The sequence below is a fragment of the Onychostruthus taczanowskii genome, unplaced genomic scaffold (assembly GCF_017590055.1).
Source record: "Onychostruthus taczanowskii isolate IOZ18803 unplaced genomic scaffold, ASM1759005v1 scaffold17, whole genome shotgun sequence".
In the NCBI taxonomy this organism is placed as follows: Eukaryota; Metazoa; Chordata; class Aves; order Passeriformes; family Passeridae; genus Onychostruthus; species Onychostruthus taczanowskii.
The window spans coordinates 13,246,240-13,265,613 of record NW_024498906.1 but is presented as its reverse complement, the minus strand read 5'-3'; the positions used below and the strand labels follow the sequence as shown (position 1 = coordinate 13,265,613).

Below are 19,374 nucleotides of genomic sequence, written 5' to 3'. Positions count from 1 at the left end.
CAAGAAGAGAACATCAGGCTGATGATGCTGTCCCAGCTCTCAGAGCTCTGCCCCTCCAGACAAGGAGCTAGCAATGACCAGGACACATTCCTTTCTGCTCACCATTTTTCCATAAATTAAAGGAATAACCAGCTTGCACCTTGGGCACAACAGCAATGAATGACACAAGATATTTCTGCATATTGCATGGAAAGAATAGTGATTAAAAAGATGTTGGCTTGGCTTTATCAGTCTGACCCATCACACCTTCTGAAGGCAGCAAAAGTATTCAAAAATAGCTGAATTTTAAGCAAAATTCAGCTATTTAAATATTTTAATTCTTTAAATAAAATATTAAAAGTTCATTAAAGAAGCTTAAAATGAAAAAGACCATTCTTCTGACAAACAAATAAACATTGTTTCTTTCATCATCAATGGTCAAAAATAAGTGCATGATATTGGGTTACACCAGAGGAAAATAAATAATATATTATGACCATTATTTAACACTGCCAGGATCTTCCTGCTGGAAATATTTACCCTGCTCTTCAGACACAGGCAAGTAAAAAGAGGTGCTGGGGAAAAGGAAGGAAGGAAGGAAGGACGGAAGGAAGGTAGGAAGGAAGGAAGGACGGAAGGAAGGTAGGAAGGAAGGAAGGACGGAAGGAAGGTAGGAAGGAAGGAAGGACGGAAGGAAGGTAGGAAGGAAGGAAGGACGGAAGGAAGGTAGGAAGGAAGGAAGGAAGGAAGGTCCTTCTTTTCAATGAAAAGAAAAGCAATAAAAATAAATAACTCCAAAACAATAAAATCTGTTTTCCTGTCTCATTTCCGTGCTTTTACCATGCTGGATGTTGGATCCCCTCAACTCCCCTTGGGAACAGCTCCACTTTCCCTGCTTTTTTGGAAAAAGCCCTTCCTACAGACATTACAGGCATTCCCTGCTGATAACACTGGCCTTGCCTGTGCCTGCAGGAAAATCAAACAGGACCATTGCATAAGGGAGGATTTCTGAGCTCCTTTCTGCCTCCTCAGAGCCCTGAAGGAGGGCTGTAAAGACCCCTCTTCTTATCTCTGAAACTCATAATGATCCCAGAGATTCCATGAGTCTTTGCTTGGGAATGAAATAAGAAATAGGGCTCCCAGCCTGAATGATTATTTGAGCACATTTTCCATTAGGTTTTGTTTAAAAAAAAATTAAAAAGAGAAAAATCCTCCTGTCTTCTCCCTCACACACTCAGTTTCTCTTTGGAAAAAAATGTCTAAATCACTGTAAGTGACTCTAGTTTAGCCTTGGCAAACCCTTCACAGTAGCTCTCAGGCAATCAAAGTGAGACACAAATATAAAAGATGTCTCCAGGGTCTCTTTTAATAGGAAGAGCAGGACACCCTGCGCTGGCTCCACCACGGATTATTTTCAGCAGGAAGCACACACAAGGAAACAGCTGCAGCAGCTTTTACACCTCCACCAGGTGACCTGCAGTGCCCAAGCTTGTCCTGAGAGAATTGCATGGGCAAATTCTACCATCTCTGAAAAAAAAAAAAAAATGGTGTAGACTGAAGGAGGGATCTGTGCCAGGATGCAGCTCAGCCCACTCAGAGCTGGCTGCAAGGGCAGGGCTGCAGCTTCCTATGCCAGGAGGGAGCATCCTGACAGCTACAAATATCATCCCTTAAGTGCCTGCACAGATGGGTGCAGTAATTTATCAAGGGCGACCAGGAAGATGGTGCAGATTTTATTCCCTGAACAAAAGTGCTTTGACTTTTTTGTTTGGCACAGCAGAAATGTTCCCAGGCCTCTGGCAGCAAGATTTGGAGGGTGGGTTAGCAGGCCTGAATATTTCATGGGAAAAAAAAAAAAAAAAGTAACTTGTATAGAGAAGGGATGCACAGAGGTGGGAGTGAATGGGAGAGAAGGAGGTTTGTATGTTCTTGAGCAGAAATAGGGAATTTTTAGTGGATAAGCACTAAAAGGGGCTGCCCAGGGAGGTGTTCAAGGAATGACTGGACGTGGCACTCAGTGCTCTAGTTTAGTTCACCAGGTGGTGTTTAGTCAAAGGTTTGACTCAATGATCTTGGAGATCTTTTCCAACCTTAACAATTCTCTGATTCTGTGATTAAAATAACCATTTCTAAAACCTTTAACGTGATGGAGCTGGAGTTAATTGGGAGTTTGCTGGAGTGGGGAGCAGCCCTGTAAAAGCAGAGAATTTCAGTCTGTTAAGTGGAGCAGGGTAGGTGCTAGAGCACTCCTCCTTGAGTTGCTGCCACTAAGTGGTTCCAGTAGCTCAGCTGCTCGGATGGTTTTACTCCATGGCACGTCACGATTTTCCTAAAGCGAGGAACAGAGAACCTGATCCTTTCTGGGAAAAACGTCTGCTCCGAGTGAAGCTCCTCCAGCTGAATTTTTAATTTGTCAAGGCACAGCCCTATGAACACATCCTCCAGTTTAATGAATGGAACACTCTCAGAAATGTTATAGATCTGGCTGGCTACGTCGCTGGATAAAACATATCCAGTCCCGGAACAAAAGGGTGGGTAGGTGGTTCCTGGATACTCTTCCCTACTCACATACCACTTACTCCCTCTTGTCCTGATGGGGTACTCGTGCAGTTTTAAAAAGCCTGTGAAGAATCCAGTGCTCTTCTTTTTCCTCAGGAGCAGCTCAGTGAGGTAAAAAACGTTGACAAACACGTCCGTGTCGGTTTTCATGGCGAAGCTGGACTGGGAGCAAAACCTGTGGATCCACTCGATTCCCATCATGGTCTTCAGGGTCAGGTTGTAATAGGTGTCTGTAAAGTTCTTCTGGATGATGTCTCTGTACCTCTGGCTCTCGGCAGCGATGTCAGCCTGCTGGCTGGGATCCACAGGGCTCCCCAGCAGGAACAAGGTCACCAGGCGCTTCCCAGCCACTGTCCTCTCCTTGCCCCAGCTGTGCCGGATGGCCATCCTGGCATCCAGCTGCTGGAAAGAGCACGCCACCAGCAGGACGAGGAAAGGAGGGTTCTTGTGGCAGTCAACATCTGGGAGCTGGGAGAAGTTCCCTTCCATCCTCCTGAAAGTCTCCGTAGGGAACAGGTATCCCTGGCTGCTCTCACAGAGCACGCAGAATTCGGTCCAGGTGTGGAAAACCCAGAGGCTGGCACTGCTGAGCCCCACCAGGCAGAAAAACAGCCTGAACTTTCTGGAATCCATCTGAAAGGAACAAGAAGGAGCAGCACATCCATAAAAATAATCTCTGGCTCCTGTCAGCATTCCTCTGCCAAGTCCCTGCACAGGGATTTAAAGCCAGGTCCGCTCTAAAAGGAAGGTGCCTGTTTGAGGGCACTCAGCCACCTGCATTTCTCCTCCTGACACCCCCAGGAGATGTTCTGCTGGCAGATTCACACTTGGGCTTAACTTGAATCTGCCTTTCAGGCCAGTGTGTCCTCAGAAATCCGCACAAGCATGTCCACTGACACCAGGTTACCCAGGCTGATCCTTCAAGCTCCCTCCCCATTTTCAGCATCCTACAAACCAAGTTTAGACCCACCAGGGTCAGAGAAGGAGCAGATTTATGTATCCATCTCAGAGGACAGAGAATAATGATGATAGTCATTTGGTTTGTTTGTTTTTGTTTGGTTTTGGGTTTGTTTTTGTTTAAATACCATGTTTCTCCATTTGTGCCTGTGTCCCAGAGCCAGCAGGTGTCCCAGGGGCACACTCAGCCAGGTTCCTCTCATCTTCATCACCTTTGTCTCCTGTGGAGCTCTTGCACCAATCCAGAAACTGCTCCTGATCCTTTTGCTGGAGGGGCCATGAGTCACATTTTTGAAGTTGGGACAGCTGCTCTGAAAAAAAGAAAAGAACCAAAAACAGCAGTGGGTCACATTATTTGGATGTTTCAGCTTCTGCAGAGTTTGAGTGACTCACAAGGACATGCTGAGGTGAGAAGGGGCTTCTCCCATTCCCCTTCCCTTTTTAAGTGAGAAAGATCCAAACAACAACAATGCTCACTCATTTAACCTCGTAAGAGATTAATGAGCTGGACATCTGGTTATAAATCTAATAGAAATTTTGAGTGAGAGAAAAATTATCAAAACAAACCCCGAATCTTTACAGTGCCAAAAATATTACACATCTCCATAAATTAATCTGGTGAGAGGAGTTTAAGGCTTGAGTTGCTCATTCCAGTAACCACAGGCTCTCCTACTGCTATTTTAGAGCACAAGCACGGGGCAGTTTTTACCAGGGAAAGCGCAACCCTTCCACCTTCCCCCTTCTTAACCAGGAATTGTATCTGGCCCCCCAGATACAAACCAAGCTAACCATGCCCAGAGCTGCAGATTTCATGGAAATTACATCTCTGCCTTCTGACCAGGAATGTTCTGTGTAGACTCCCCCAAATCACCTCAGTGCCTTCCTTTTGCTCAAATTCCCCTTTCCAGGCAATCAAAGGTTTTGCACTGCAGGATTGAAGCTCACTTGAAAGTCCAGCCAGGTGTCCCTGGAACCAAATCCTGCTCATTTTACCCCCAGGAATAGTCCCATTGACTTCAGTGGGGATTCTCAAAAGCATGAAAAAGGAGAACTGGAGTCTTGGTTTACTGGAATGGCTCCCATAGTGAAGTGCATTTTTGCAATGATTCACTAATGAATTTTGACAATATTTCACAAGTTCACATTTCTTCTGGCACTTATATTTTAATTCACTTTATCCTTAAATTGAGTATTCCTCAGATCTGATTTTTTCTTGTATTTATATCTTACAGTAATCTTGTAATTAACTTTACAACTGCTTTAGCTAAATACATACGTAAAAATGTGTGAGATTGTGCCTATGCAGTTATATTACATGTATATACAAAAAGGTTAACCAAAAATCTGCTCTGCATCTGTTCTCACATTCTTCAGTGGCCTGGGAGGAAGCACATGAATGACCTGAATTGTGTTTGCAGGACAGGAAGGTGTTCTGAGGTTGACAGTGGAGATGTACAGAGGTTTTTTTCCTGTCACCTGCTCACAGAAGACTGTCTGAGAGTCTGATATTTCTCTGTTACAGAAAATCCAGAACATGTACAAAACAAACACTGAAATAAGGAAACAATGGAGAGCAATATTCTGTTAAAACCCATTAAAACCTTTCCACAAATATCCAAGTGCAAGGTGCCATAATACACAACAACCATTTTACAAGATTTCAGTAGAATCAGACCAATGTAACATGACCATTACTTACTTTTGTTTCCAGCATTGGTAACAGATCTTTAAAAAAACTTTAAAATCTCCTTGTTTTGGACAGCTGGGTGAGCAGCCTCCCACCTTTACCATTTTTTTCTTTCCAGAACCAGACTGCCTTCCCCTTTCAGGCCATGTGTGAAGGAGCACAGCTTGTACACACACAAAAACACACAGACACACACAGCTGGGCAATGCAACTGCTGGCAAATGCATGCAAATTGCAAACATTGCATTTTAGAAGTTTTGCAAGTGGCACACGTGCCCATGTAGCCTCTCCCAGCAGGTCCCTGTGTAGGGACCAAGGGGTGGGAAGTGGCCTTGATAGGAAGAACCATGGAACCATGGAATGGTTTGGATTGAAAAGGACCTTAAAGCCCATCCAGTGCCACCCCTGCCATGGCAGGGACACCTTCCACTGTCCCAGGCTGCTCCAAGCCCCAGTGTCCAACCTAAAATTCACTGAGAGAACTCCAAGGGAAAGGGGTGACAGAGAACACAAGCTGCTTCCCCTTGCCAAGGCCATTTTTCTTCAAAAACCATCCATTCAATCCTTGTTTCCAGATGAACAGGGATGTTTCTGTACACTGAAATTGTTTCTGAACACTAAAACCATTTCATATTGATGCAGTCAGGGAAGTTCCTTGGAGCACTGAAGTTTCTCTGTCAGGGAATTAAATCACCTTGGTATTGTCTCCTCACCCCTGAGATGCTGAGCCTCCCTCCCATCCCCATTTTGCATCAAAACAAATATTTCTGGTTTTATAGAAAGTCCTTTTGCATGATGAAATATTTAATTTTTCTCTGTGCTCTCAGTCAGAAATCATAGTTTTCAATTATCACAACGCTATTTCCCATCTCTTATTGTTCCAACTGCAAAATATTTTGTGAAGGGCATTGCCAAAAATTGCCTGTTTCATATCCTAGAGACTTTTCTTAAGCTGACTGGCACTCCATGGCTCTCTGCAGCTGTGGCTTGCAAGGAATCCTGGCACCAAACCATGTGGGAGCTGCAGCCTCTTCTCACACTCACCTGAAATGAGCACCAAAAAAAAAGACTGCTCTCTCCCAGCAGCTTAAGGGGAGCTGAGATTTTTTTATTCTCTTTGTTATTTATCAAATCCTTCCTTTTTCTTGAGACTGTCTCTTTTAGGCAAGTCACAATACTTCATTTTTCAGCAGAAAGTGTTACAGCAAGCAAACACAAGCAAATAAACACTCTGCAGTGGTCACAAATGACTGCCACAAATGCATCCTGTAGCAGCCCACAGCTTGGTAGCCATGAGTGAAGCCAACCTCATCAAAGAGTTTTCTTCTTTCTGCCACTCTTCTATTGCTTTTTCTATCCATTTTTGTCTGCTGGGCTTCAAGCTCATCCCTGATGGAAGTGCAACCTTCTTGTCCTATAATAGCACATTTTTTCCTTAAGGCCACGTGGTTCTGTGGAGCCTCAACATTCCTTGAGAACATATCCAGAAATGAGTTACATTTAACATTTTGTCTACTTGAAATTTTCATAGGAATTTTCCTGCCTAATCCCTCTGTGAAACTCCAAAGGTGTATTTGGCAAACAAAGATTTTGGTGAATTGTTGAGATACCTCTTACAGACATGAGCAACACTTCAGTTGCAAGGCTCTTCGTTCTTTTTCCTCTATTTTATTCTGGGCTGGGGGTAATAATTTAAGTTTAATAGTGTAATTCATTCTTTCATGGCTTGTGACCAGCATGGGGTGTGTAAATCTAACTGGATTCCCAAGGCCTTGCTAACTTGTCCCACAATTCCTGCTGTAAAACGAGACCCTCCATCTGTTGGCATTCCTAGAGGAGCTCCAAAGCATGGAAATATTTGATTTAGAAATATTTCCACTGCTTCTTTTGCCACGTTGGTGCAACAGGGAAATGCTTCAGGCCACCCAGAGCAGGGATCCACTAAAAGAAATTTACAGCTCTCTCTGCATGGAAGTTCTGCAAAGTCAATTTTGCCAATAATCTCCTGAGATTTCTGAGAGAATTTCTGAGAATCAGAGAGTTTCTACATTTGACAGCCTCTATCCCTACTTTATTCCCTCAGAAACTATTCCTTGTCCAGCAGGGGTGAGCACCCGTCCACCGGGGTGAAATTTAGAATATAATGCCCTGATTAACAGAATTTTTGTGCTGTATTCTGGTTTAATATCTGGCCCTGCAGCTCTGTAGCTGTGACTGCTCACAAAGAGCTGGGCCAGCCTTGGCATGAGGGAATAATTCAAAAGATTTCCCAGGATCTAGGCAGCCCAAAGCTGGAGACCTCATTAGGACTTTTTAAGTAGTTTGAAAGCAGCCTGAGTATCATTTGGCCATATAATAAAGTATTTTTGTATTTAAAAGTATTTGTGGCTATAAACTATAGATGGCTATTACTATATAAAATATTTAAGAGTACATACAAAGGGTGGACCAATAATCCAAAATTCCTTTAAATCTATTACAGTGAGCCATTCCAAATTTATTTATTTATTTGTTTACTTTTTTTTTCTTTTTTAAGTGTGATTATAAGTGTTTTGAGTAACTTAGCAATTTTAGGGTTAGTTAGCAATTTTATTAATTGCTCCTGAGTCTTGTACTAGCTGATAATCTTTACTTTTAACATTTTTGTCTGGTAAAATTGGAGTTCACCAACAACCTGTACCTTAAAACTTTCTTAATCTTAGGTCATGAGCCTTTTCAATGTTTTAATTTTAAAGGATATTGGTTTTGTCTTACCAGGCCTGTGTCTGATTTAATTTGGTTCTCACAGATTCTGCTCTTTTTGATTTTCCAGGAATCTCCCTGGCCCACACAAAGGGGATTACTGCATCCTTAATTCTCTTTGGGATAGGTTCAGATTGGGAAGCCAGTGTAATATAAAAATTGAAGCTTACATGGGTTTAGACTCAGGGATTTTAATTTGAATGTCTCCTTCCTGAAACTGGAATTTTGCACTCAATTTTCCCAATAAGTTTTTTTTTTTTTCCTTAATAACAGTTTTGGAGAGTTAGACAGGTACAAAATTGATGGGTTATTTATAATTTTTCTAGCTTGAACTTCAGTGGTTTGAAAAAAGAGCACAGTTCACGAGTTCCAGTGGCACCAGCAATTGTGAGGGAGGCATCCCTAAACTTCCCTTGCATTTAATACTGAATAATTGGTATTTAATACTGAATAATTGGTTCCTGTGCCTACTAAAATGTGCAGGTTTTTATTTCTTGGTGTGGCTGTCACCAGAGGCTCTGCTGTTGCCATGAGAGCCTTTGGAGGAGTCCTGGGTTTTACCTGAGGATACTCCTGCTTCCAGTATTTATATTTATTTTGTAATTTGTGTATTGATTAATTCCCAATCTTCCTAGTGAAGATGGAGGATCTGAAGCCCTTCCCTTGTTACAAGACTCCTCCCTGGGGGTAAGAAATTTTTGCTGTTTTCTTTTATAATTACTATCATTTTCTGTTTAGTTTTTTCCTGTTTTTCTTTTCTTTTCTTTTTTTTTTTTTTTTTTTTTTTTTTTTTTTTTTTTTTTTTTTCAGATTTGCACATTTTGATACACTGCCCATGCAACATCAAGTAGTTTACCTGTATTAAAACCATCCATTTCTGGGATTTTTGGTAGTTTTATTATAATATCATCTGATGATTGTCCTATGAAAATAGGAGCCAGGCAACTTTTGCCTTCCTCCCAAATGTTTTCTTATCTTTATTTCTCTCTTATCTATGCCTGCAGCTGGCCTTTTCAGTTCTCTATGCACAGGACTTTGCAGCTAAGTCTTAAACTTCCTTTTTTCATTGACAATCTAAATGCTGGTAGCTCTTCCACCAAAATATTAGAAAACCAGGTTTCAAAATCTCTGTTTTAAAGTACCACAATGCCAAGTTTTCAAATACCAAAGTAACACATATTTAAAATATTCAAACACTAAGTTCCACAACACCAAAGCAACCCAGTTTCAAAATATTAGAATACCAAGTTCCAAAATATTAAAACAATTCTGCCTCAAAACATCAAGAACAGAACCAGAACATCAAGCTTCAAAATATCAAAGTAACCCAAGACCTTCAAGACATTAAATTCTAAAACACCCAATTCCAAAATACCAATTTTCAGGTGTCTTATGTGGGCAGGACCCCCAGACTCAAGAGGATGCCTCAATGTCACAGTGGGACCCTACCTGTGTCCCAAATCAGTCCGGGGGAATCTGTGGTTTTCTCCAGGAAAGTGCCAGCATGGAAAATCCCAGAGCCTCAGAGGAGACCAGGCACTTGTCTCATGTGGGTTCACCAGAAATGGCACCAAAATTGGCAGGAATAAACTTTTCTGACTTTCTTTCTGTTGCTCCTTTTGGCACAATTTGCCAAAAAACCACTGGAGGCTTCTTTATCCGCTCCTGCACGGGTCCCAGACAGGTTTATCACCCCTGGGCACGCCTCGACATCATCTTAGCTTTTTGTTTGCCAGTTAAGTCTTCAGGCTCTACACAGCAGCTTCAGGGGAGGTGGAAATGTTTGTTGTCTATGTCATTTATCACTGGGATCCTATGAAGAAGGTGGCCAAGGTCTGGGATCCCAATCCCAAGCAGCAGCACTCCCGATTTCACAAGTCCCTATTTCCACAAACTCCGTCCTCCACCCTGCCATGGTTTGGCTTTAGGGTCCCTCTGTCCACACCTCTGACCCTGCTGGAGCTCCTTTCTGCTTCCCAGAGATCAAGCCGTGGTAGCTCCTGTGCCAAAACCTAATTACCGCATCAGAATTAACCTGACATCTCCTTTAATGAGTGTAATTGTCTGCACAGCGCCAGGAGGTGAGGGCTGTGTGCCAGACAGCTCAGGGAAAGCAGCCTGTCCTCAGGCAGAGGCAGGGAAGTAGGTCTGGAGTCCCCCCGAGGAGCAGGATGGAAATATCAACTTTAAAAAGAAACTTTTCTTACCTTTTCTGGGCCAAAGCTGCAGTCGGGTTCAGCGGGTGGCTGCTGGTGTTTTGCACCGAGGTCACACACACCAGCCAGGCAAAAAACCCCAAACCACAAATGATCAAAGCGCTTTGCACCACCTGCAAAAGTCCTTGCTTTGAAACAAGACTCAAACAGCTGCAGCCCCAAAACCAGAGGCACGACTTAAGAGCGGGAGCAGGAGCTCCAAACTCAGATCCTGCACAGTTAAAATCTGCAGTGCTGCTCCCTTTGCCTTTCCTAATCACTGAATGTGACATATGCCCTGGTATAAGGACTGGTAAAAGCTGCTAACTCCCAGTTTTCTTTGGAATAAAGCCCCTGAATTGCTTTTTCATAAGCTCAGCATGACACAGAGAAGGATTAAGCACACATAGATAATAAGAAAATGTCAAGAACAGCGGGAAACATTTAATTTTTTTTTTTTTCCTAAATGCAAGAGTTTCAGAGGAGCAGGGCCCAGTCTGGAGCTCTCCAAAATTACATTTCTGCTGATGCACTGGGTTCAGGAGTGCCTGGCTCACCAGTTTCTTGGATTAACATTGTGCTCACCCAAACTGGCAGTCAAAAAAAAAAAAAAGCAGGACAAAGGAAAAAACTTTTTGTGCTGTACTTTGTGAACTTTTTTCCCTTTGGTTCCTCTCACCAGCCTCTGCTCTCAGGATGGTGTCACCTTGCCAGTCCATCAGCAAGACAGAGCAAGGCACTGTTCCTCTTCTCCAAACACACCATTTTCTATCACTTCAGCACTCAGTTGCTGGGTTCATCATCTACAGGCAAATCCTCTCCCTTTTTTTTCCTCTCTCTCTCTCTTTTTTTTTTTTTCTGGGGGATTTTTTGTTTTGTTTTGTTTCATTGTTGCTGGTTTTGTGGGGTTTTTTTTTTTTTTTTTTTTTCTGGTGGATTTTTTGTTTTGTTTTGTTTCATTGTTGCTGGTTTTGTGGGGTTTTTTTTTGTTGTTTTGTTTTGGTTGGTTGGGCTTTTTTTTGGGTGTTTGTTTATTTGTTGTGGTTTTGGTTTTGTTTTAATAACAGTTTGGAAGAGTTAGACAGATACAAAAATTACAATTTGATTCTTTTTTCTCTTTGGTTTTTCTCTCAGAGAGCAGATAGAAAAGGAGCATTACTGTTATGGATTTGCAAATCCCACTACGTGGCCTGGCTTATGCTCTGTCTTTATGTTACTAATACCCATTTAGCTGATTGACCCTGTGACTCCAGCAGCAGATTGAATTTTCTTTGTAGGTTGGGCTGATTTTTATTTACTACTTTAGGTATAATAAGGAGAGAATTAAGAATAGTTAAAAGAAAAAAATATATAGTTAAAACCAAGTGAATTATTAATTTTCTAGAGAAAGAAAAATTAGAGTGAGATGTTACATTCTAGATTAAAGTAAGCCAAATTAAATACCATTTACCATATATACAGATATATGCATGGCCAACACGGCCTAAACACTGGCACAGCTATAATAAGCAAAGAAACATTTTTCACAGCAATCAAAGAAAACACATGGTCAAAAAAGGGTGAAATTTTAAAATATAAATTGGTTAAAATTCAGGTTTAAAAAATTCAGGGTTAAAATTAGTTATATTGCTCTGTACCTGAGCAAGAGTCTCTTCAAGTTTCACTTCCTTGCCCTGTCCTGCTATGAGGCTATTTCAGAAGAGCCACCTGACCCACAATAACTCCTTAACCTCACACATTCAGAGGCAAATTTGCACCATTTCCTCCTCTGGATGTAATTTCTGTGCCACAGAGGGCAACTTAGTGGTGGTTAACCACAGTCCCAGCAGATTGCATAAACACAACCTGAACACGGCCACTCGGGCACAGGGGGAGTTCTGCAGGCAGCACCCCTCCATTTAATAGCTGCATCTTTGTTTTTACAGGAAAAAACAAACACTCATGGGCCCCATCCACTCAGGAAAGTGTTTCCTGCTCAGATCCAGAAGTGTCACCTCGGGTGGGGAAATTTCCATTATTAAAATGGTTGCAGTGGCCCAGACCAGGTGTCCTTGGGTTCTGCCCCTGTCCCTGCCCAGATGCCTAAAGGAGAATCAAGATCATGGCAGGGGGGAAGGCCTTTGAGGCACAGGAATCTTTTGGACCAGAGGATGCATCTTCCTCCTTATTAAAAAGAAATCAAGAGCCATTAGCTCTTACTGCACCTTGATCTCATCCACCCGACGTGAGCACTTGCTCATGACATCTGTTTTGAAAAGCCAAAAAAGCATCCTCAGACCTAAATACAATTTTGGTCCCAAAACCAGCAAAAAGTTTGTGTCTTGGAGTGACTCAAACTGAAGCAGTTTGGCAGGAGGTGTCACTGCTCTGGTAATGTCACAGGAAATAAGTGCTGCAACTGAGGAGTCAAAAAGAAATATATTCCCAGGGACTTTAGCCAAGCTCAGGAAGCTTGCTTCTATTTTAAAATATCAGCTTGCTTTTCCAAGCCACCTGCAAAATTCTCTGGATGAATCCTGGCCCTTAAACACCCACAAGAATGTTCAGTTTGGGTATTATGAAGGCCAGATCCTTTTTCCAGGATGGAGAAGATGCTGCAGTGGGGGCTGGAGGCGTCCTGGAGAGCTCAGACCATCAATGCAGGGACACTGTACAGGACACCAGTGCAGTCCAGCCCCCACTGCAGGTGCTTTGTGTCCTTTTTTGCAGCATTTTTGGACACTTTTGGCTTGTTCCACTTGCAGTGGGGATGCAAACACAGCTGGCAGGCAGCCAAGGGCATCCTGTCTGACAGGCAGGGAAAAGAGCAGTGCCCTGAGGCACTCCCTCCTTCTCTCTCATCTTGGTAGTATTTTTTTCCCAAACATTCAGCTTAAAAGCCTTCTCCTCCTCCTGTCTCTGTCCTCCCTTCACCTGCTGAGTGCCAGCCATCCTTCTCTGGATTTCTCTCCAATGCTAATAGACTCTTCTTCTAATGCTCCCTCTATTCCTACAATAGCACCATGTTCCTTTTATCCCTGATGCTAATGGGCATACTTAACTTATTTCAGAACGGCCTCATGAATCAGCAATTTTATCCTACTTGCTCTATTCCAAACCCCAGATCTCAGCACAGATAAGCAATTGTCCACAACAGGATGAATCAGAGCAACCTGACCCTGTGTAAATCTGTGTGCTTCATTGTGCTGAACAGGAATAAAACCCAGCTCGGATTCCTCTTATCTTCATAAACAAAGTAATGAGGAAATTTCTTCCTTAGCCTCTTCTTAGGACTTCCTTAGGCTTCTGCCAGGACTCCAAAAGTCCAGTTCTCCAAGAAATTCTGTGCCCCCAAACTAAATTATTTATTACATCCTCTTTTACAAGTAGTACTGCTGGTTGTTTTTCCTCATCTCAATGCAAAAGAGAAATAAAACTGAAAATGGTATTTCAGATAGAATGAGGATCTTGCTCTTCTCCCTTGGAAACAGTCTCAAGATACATGAAGGAAGAAGTAAAATAGCACCGAAGAGAAGTGATAATTATGCAAGTTTAAAAAAAAAATTCAAAATGGGAAAAATTGCCAATAAAGATATTCCAATACCACTCCTAAATATTTGACTGCTGCTCAGTCCTGATGATATCACTGTAGGATGAGAAGCACTGTAGGATGTTACATTGCAGATGGTTTTTTGTCCAATTTAAAGCTGAGGGAGCACTTGGAGCAGGTGAGCGTGGTGCTCATGCTTTGCCCTTTTGTTTCATTCTTCCTCTTGGCACAGTCACTTTTTGGTGTTTGGAACTTTATACTCCTCCACCAGTTGAACTAAGTCTTTGCATTCATGTGTGTCTGTTCAAGCATCAAGTCTGGTACTTTGGGAGGAAAAAAATCTTCCTGGGCAAAGGAACACAAATCCAACTGTGGGGCCCTCATGCTGGCAAATCCTTTGTCAATAACTACTTGGCTTTAAAAGTGCTGATTATACACAGAAATGTTTGTGGGACCAGGGCCAGTGGCTGCGTTTTTAATTACTTACCTGTGCCTCACGGATCTTCTGTTTTTCAGCATTTTATCCGAGCAGGACAGCGAGGAGAATGCTGCCCTGGCTTTGTCCTAACTGCTCCTGCTCTTTATGTGGGGATGCCAAAATATTCCCCCGTGTAAAACATCCATTAAACCGGGCAAGTCGCATTGCTCATGACCACGTTTGCACCCCCAAATCAATCCACGATACCCGCTTTGCCAGGGGAAGGACACGGCAGCCCGGAGCTGGGGACATCCCTGGACAGGGAGTCTGGATTGTGATCCCGGTTTCCAGGCAGGGTCACACCTGCATCTATCCCCCTCTCCTCTCCCTCTCCCCACCCAGCGGAGAGTTTGGGAAAGTTGGAACGGCGGCTCCGAGGGCACATCCAGGGTTGGAGGGAGAGAAGGGAGAAAAGGGAGAAGAGGAGGGAGAGAAGGGAGAGGAGAAGGGAGAGAAGGAAGGGAGAGGAGAAGGGGGAGAAAGGAGAGAAGAAGAGAGAGAAGAAGGGAGAGAAGAAGGGGGAGAAGAAGGGGGAGAAGAAGAGAGGAAGGCAGTCCCTGCTCCCGGTCCTACCTGGAGCTGGCCGAAGCAAGAGGCGCCTCCTCACCCTCGGCGCCCGCAGCGCATCCTCCGGCAGCTGCGGCTCTTCCCGGCGGGATCGCCTTCCCGGTGGGATCTGCGGGGCTCCAGCTGCCCGGCTGTGCCCCTGTGCCCCCTTAGCCCCGCTGTGCCCAGCGAGGGGCTGATCCCCGGCCTCGGCTCCGGAGGCAGAAGCGAAGGAAGGCGGCGATGCGGCAGCGGTAACCTGAACTCCCTGCCTGCCTCTTCCCTCCTCCCTCCCTCTATCCCTGCCTCCCTCTCCCTACCCTCAGTGGGTGACAGACCCACTGAACCTCTGCTCCAGGTTAGGAGGCGGCTGTAGATGCTTTTATTTGGGGTATTTTGGATGGCAGGTGGGAAGCGGTGTGCTGCCCGCAGCTGGAAATCGTGTCGGAGCAGCGGCGGCTCCTCCCGGCGCTGGGAAAGTTCGGCCGGGCGCTCCCAGCCTCGCTGTGTTCAGTGGGACAGAAATCCCCCTCTGCTCCAAAGCCCTCGCTCAGGCACCCTCGGAGGAGTTTTTTTTTCCTGATGGGGAATGACGACCAAATGCAAAACCACCGCGCCGGGGAAAGGGGAAAGCGAGGGGAGCAGCATCCCTGAGCGCCCTCCCTGCACCCCCCGTCCGCCTGCCCCCCGAGGGTCCGGGCTCAGCACAGCCCCAGCACCAAGCCTTTGCTTCAGGGCAAAGTGCGAGTCCAGGCAGGACACCCGATCCCTTCCCAGCGCCAATTCCAATACCTGGAGCACGTGGAGAGCTGCTTTTTACCTTTATCAGCTGTCCCCTGGTGACAGCAGCCAGCTTCACACCACAACAATTATTGAGGCAAATGGCTCCGAGGGAAAGACATATCTCTTCTAAACGCTGCAAGCTCAGGCAGGAAAAAAAAAAAAAAAAAAAAAAAAAAAAAAAAAAAAAAAAAAAAAAAAAAAAAAAAAAAAAAAAAAAAAAAAAAAAAAAAAAGAAAAAAAAAAAAAAAGAAAAAAAAAAACCAACTAAAAAAACCCTCCCGGACAAACGTTATGGATAAAGCCTCACATTTAATAGCAAAATACCCAGGGATGATCCAGGGCACTTTGAATTTCTAGCGAGAAAATATTCGCTTTGATTTGTCATTGTTTTTTGTTTTTTTTTTTTTCGAAACAGGTTGTTAGAGCACAGCATAAGAAAACACGAGACAAATCAATCACTGCGAGCTGCTGGCAGCTCCCTTTCTCCTCCCCCTCCACTCCAAGGCTGGAGATGGAGAGATGTAGTTAAGGAGACACACAAAACGCTGTTTGCTTGGTGTACTCCGCAGGAGAAACACAAGTGAGAAGACAGGTCCAGATCCACTCGCAGACTGACTGCCCCAAAAGCTTTTTCTTTTTTTAATTATTCAAAAAAACACCCCCGGGTAGCTTTAGTTTCCTGTAATGAGGAGGCATTAGCTAAGGCGCCTAAGAATGCCTGTGCCTCCCTCTGCGTGCATGACTCTCTCCTTTGTACTCCAAGTTCCTAAAAAAACCCTTGCCTTTAGTTTTGGGAAAGTGCTAACACTTCCTTTGTCACAGTCTGACCTACAAAGTCTGACAGCTACCGAACACACAAAAGCTGCATGCAAATTATCTGTTCTTCACCTGGAAATTAGCAAGGTTTGGGCATTTACCCATGGCAAACAGGAGCACAGTGCTGGGGCTGGGGCCCCAACCTCTGCCCACATCCCTGCTGAACATCACACTGCTCCCTGGCTGCCACCAGGGCAGCCCTGAAATGAGAGTCATGGAATCACAGAATGTTTTGGGTTGGAAAAGACCTTAAAAATCATCCCATTCCGCCCCTGCCATGGCAGGGACACCTTCCACTGTGCCAGGCTGCTCCAAGCCCCAGTGTCCAACCTGGCCTTGGGCACTGCCAGGGATCCAGGGGCAGCCCCAGCTGCTCTGGGCACCACCCTGTGCCAGGGCCAGCCCACCCTACCAGGGAACAATTTCTTTCCCATATCTATTCTAACCTGCCCTGCTTCAGCCCAAGGCCATTCCCCCTTGCCCTCTCACTCCATGCCCTTGTGAAAAGCCCCTCTGCAGCTCTCCTGTAAAGCATTAACTAAGAGGGGTCAAGGCCATTCCCCCTTGCCCTGTCACTCCATGCCCTTGTGAAAAGCCCCTCTGCAGCTCTCCTGTAAAGCATTAACTAAGAGGGGCTCAAAGGTCTCCCTGAAGCCTTCTCTTCTCCAGCCTGAGCAGTCCCAGCCCTCCCAGCCTGGCTCCACAGCAGAGGTGCTCCAGCCCCTCATCCTTGTGTCCCTGCTCCAGACTCATCCCAACCAGCTCCACGTTTTTCTCCTGCTGGGCACCCAGAGCTGGATGCAGCAGGAGGGGCTCACAGGGGCAGCGTAGAGGGGGAGAATGCATTCCCAATCCATACAAAGCACTTTCCACTCCCTCCAGCCAGGCCAGCCACCTCCAGGTCACTGCTCCCAGCCTGCTCTGTGAGTTTTAGCAATTTGCTAAATTCTCCACGGTTTTTAGGCTGCCCAGCTGTCAGCAAAGGCAGGGAGGCTCCAGGGCTCAAAGCACTCACTGCACCGGCAGATTACACAGCCCAGGGTCTGGGAGGGGCACAAGGAGACAGAAAATAAACTCTGGAATATCCAGCCTTCGTGCTGGGGAAAAAAAAAACACCCAACAAGCACAGTCTGCTCCTCTCTGCCTCTGATTCAGGACTGTGTTTGCTGTGTGAGCCCACCCCTACCCCAGCATTTCAGCAGAGTAATGCACACATGTGCCTGCATTTCACCAGCAGTAAATTTAAGCCAACATATATCTACATGAAATCAGGCCTCAAAGAGTGAGTCAGGGACTAAATCAGTGTTGCAACTGAACTAAAATAATCTAAGCTTGCTCTAAATGCACATAGCTTTAACCTGTCACATCAAATGAAAATTATATACTTAAACTGTAATCTTCCTGTTCCCTTAGTCATCAGAAGGGGCCAGATCAAATTAAAAAAAAAAAAAAAATGGAGAGAGCGTGGTGGATGCTGTTCAGAGGATGAGGAGGAGGTGGGGCTCATGGAGCAGGATATTCACAGTCATTAAAGTTGGAAAAGCCCTCCCAACCCATGGAGTCCCAGCTGTGCCCCATCCCCACCTTGTCCCCAGCCCAGAGCTCTGAGTGCCACCTCCAGTCCTTCCTTGGACACCTCCAGGGATGGGCACTCCAAACCCCCCTGGGCAGCCCCTGCCAATGCTTAATCACCCTTTCAGTGAACAAATTCTTCCTGATGACCAAGCTGATCCTCCCCTGGCAAAACCTGAGGCTATTCCCTCTTGTCCTGTCACTTGGGAGCAGAGGCTGCACCCTCCTTTTGGGGAGTCACACACAGTGACAAGGTCCCCTCTGAGCCTCCGTTTTTCCAGGCTAAAAAACCCCATAAGACATCAAATTCTGCTTGAACCAAGAGGCGTTTCTGCCTTCCAAGCCACACTCAACCCCAAACTCAGCCCTCCCCAGCACTCCCATGCATTCTTCAAGAAGAAAAGCAGCAGCTTGATTCTCTGGTGGCATCGGTGGCTCTGTGTTGTCACCTCCTCTGACAAGTCTGGCTGGATATGGTCTGGCTAAGGCACAGTAAATATTTCCACACCTGAGTTTGTCAGAGCGTGAGGCAGGCAGGGACAAGGTCAGGCTGCAAACACCCACCAAAAGATGCCATTGTTTGGCTGGGCTTGTGTAGAAAAATCAGGAGACCCCCCAGCAGGGGATGATTGGCATCTGACTCCATTGATTCAGAATGCTGAACAATTGCTTTATTAAAATTATACTATATTACACTAATACTATACTATATTACATTAATACTATACAAAGATAAAGAAAAACCCGTGACTGCCTCCAGACAGCCAGGACACAGCTTTGACCCAACTGGCCAAGGAAACAAAACAATCCTCAGCAGAATCCAATTGACAAGTCACTTCAGGTAAACAATCTCCCTAACACATTCCACATGTGCAAAAACTACAGGAGCAGAGAATAGAGATAAAGATTGTTTTCTCTTTCTCTGAGGTTCCTTGCTGTGATTCCCAGGAAATATCCTTGGAAAAATCCTATAATTGTGCCTGCCTGCTCTCTATGAAGAGAGCTGTGGCTACAATTAATTCTTATTATAATACAATTACTATATTATTTTAATAATATTATAATATATATAATAATTATATTATTATATTACAATAATTCTAGAATTAATAGCATTAATTCTTATTATAATATAATTCTTATTAATTCTTAATTAATTCGTATTATAATAAAAATTAAAAGAAGACTGCATTTGCAATTCTTCTGCTGGGCCTCCTTCTTCTCTTTGTGCTTCTCCAGGAAAAAAACCTGGGAGAGAGAATTATGTCTCTCTCTGTTCAGACAATGTGAGTGCCACAGGCTTGAGGTTTTTTTGCTTTCTCACCAGGATGAAAAATGTGAGCAGGAGCTCTGTCCTGGGGTTTCTCTGAGCACACGTGCTGCTAAGGCAGCTGTGGGGGCAGGCACAGGAGCTCTTGCAGGTGAAGAGGGTCACTGGTTCACACTCTGCCACTTGCTGTAGGAATGAGATGTTTTGATGGCTTCGCTGCCTGACTGCACTGCGGGCTTTAAGGATATTCACTCTAATGCA

General features: G+C 44.6%; 1 protein-coding gene across 4 annotated transcripts; it reads right to left on the bottom strand.

Annotated features, from left to right (window-relative positions):
* Positions 1-691: 691 nt before the first annotated feature.
* B3GALT5 (beta-1,3-galactosyltransferase 5) lies at positions 692-15,587 on the bottom strand. 4 transcript variants are annotated; one of them, XM_041399999.1, is made up of 3 exons: positions 15,493-15,587; positions 3,624-3,806; positions 692-3,171 (listed from the first exon to the last, which is right to left on the bottom strand). In XM_041399999.1, the coding sequence occupies exons 2-3, from the start codon at positions 3,702-3,704 to the stop codon at positions 2,218-2,220; spliced, it is 1,035 nt and encodes a 344-aa protein (XP_041255933.1). In that variant the 5' UTR covers positions 3,705-3,806; positions 15,493-15,587; the 3' UTR covers positions 692-2,217. The 4 variants fall into 4 exon arrangements, with proteins under 4 accessions (XP_041255933.1, XP_041255934.1, XP_041255932.1 ...); XM_041400000.1 differs by lacking the exon at positions 15,493-15,587 and adding an exon at positions 14,700-14,832; XM_041399998.1 differs by lacking the exon at positions 15,493-15,587 and adding an exon at positions 9,374-9,618.
* Between the last annotated feature and the right edge of the window lie 3,787 nt (positions 15,588-19,374).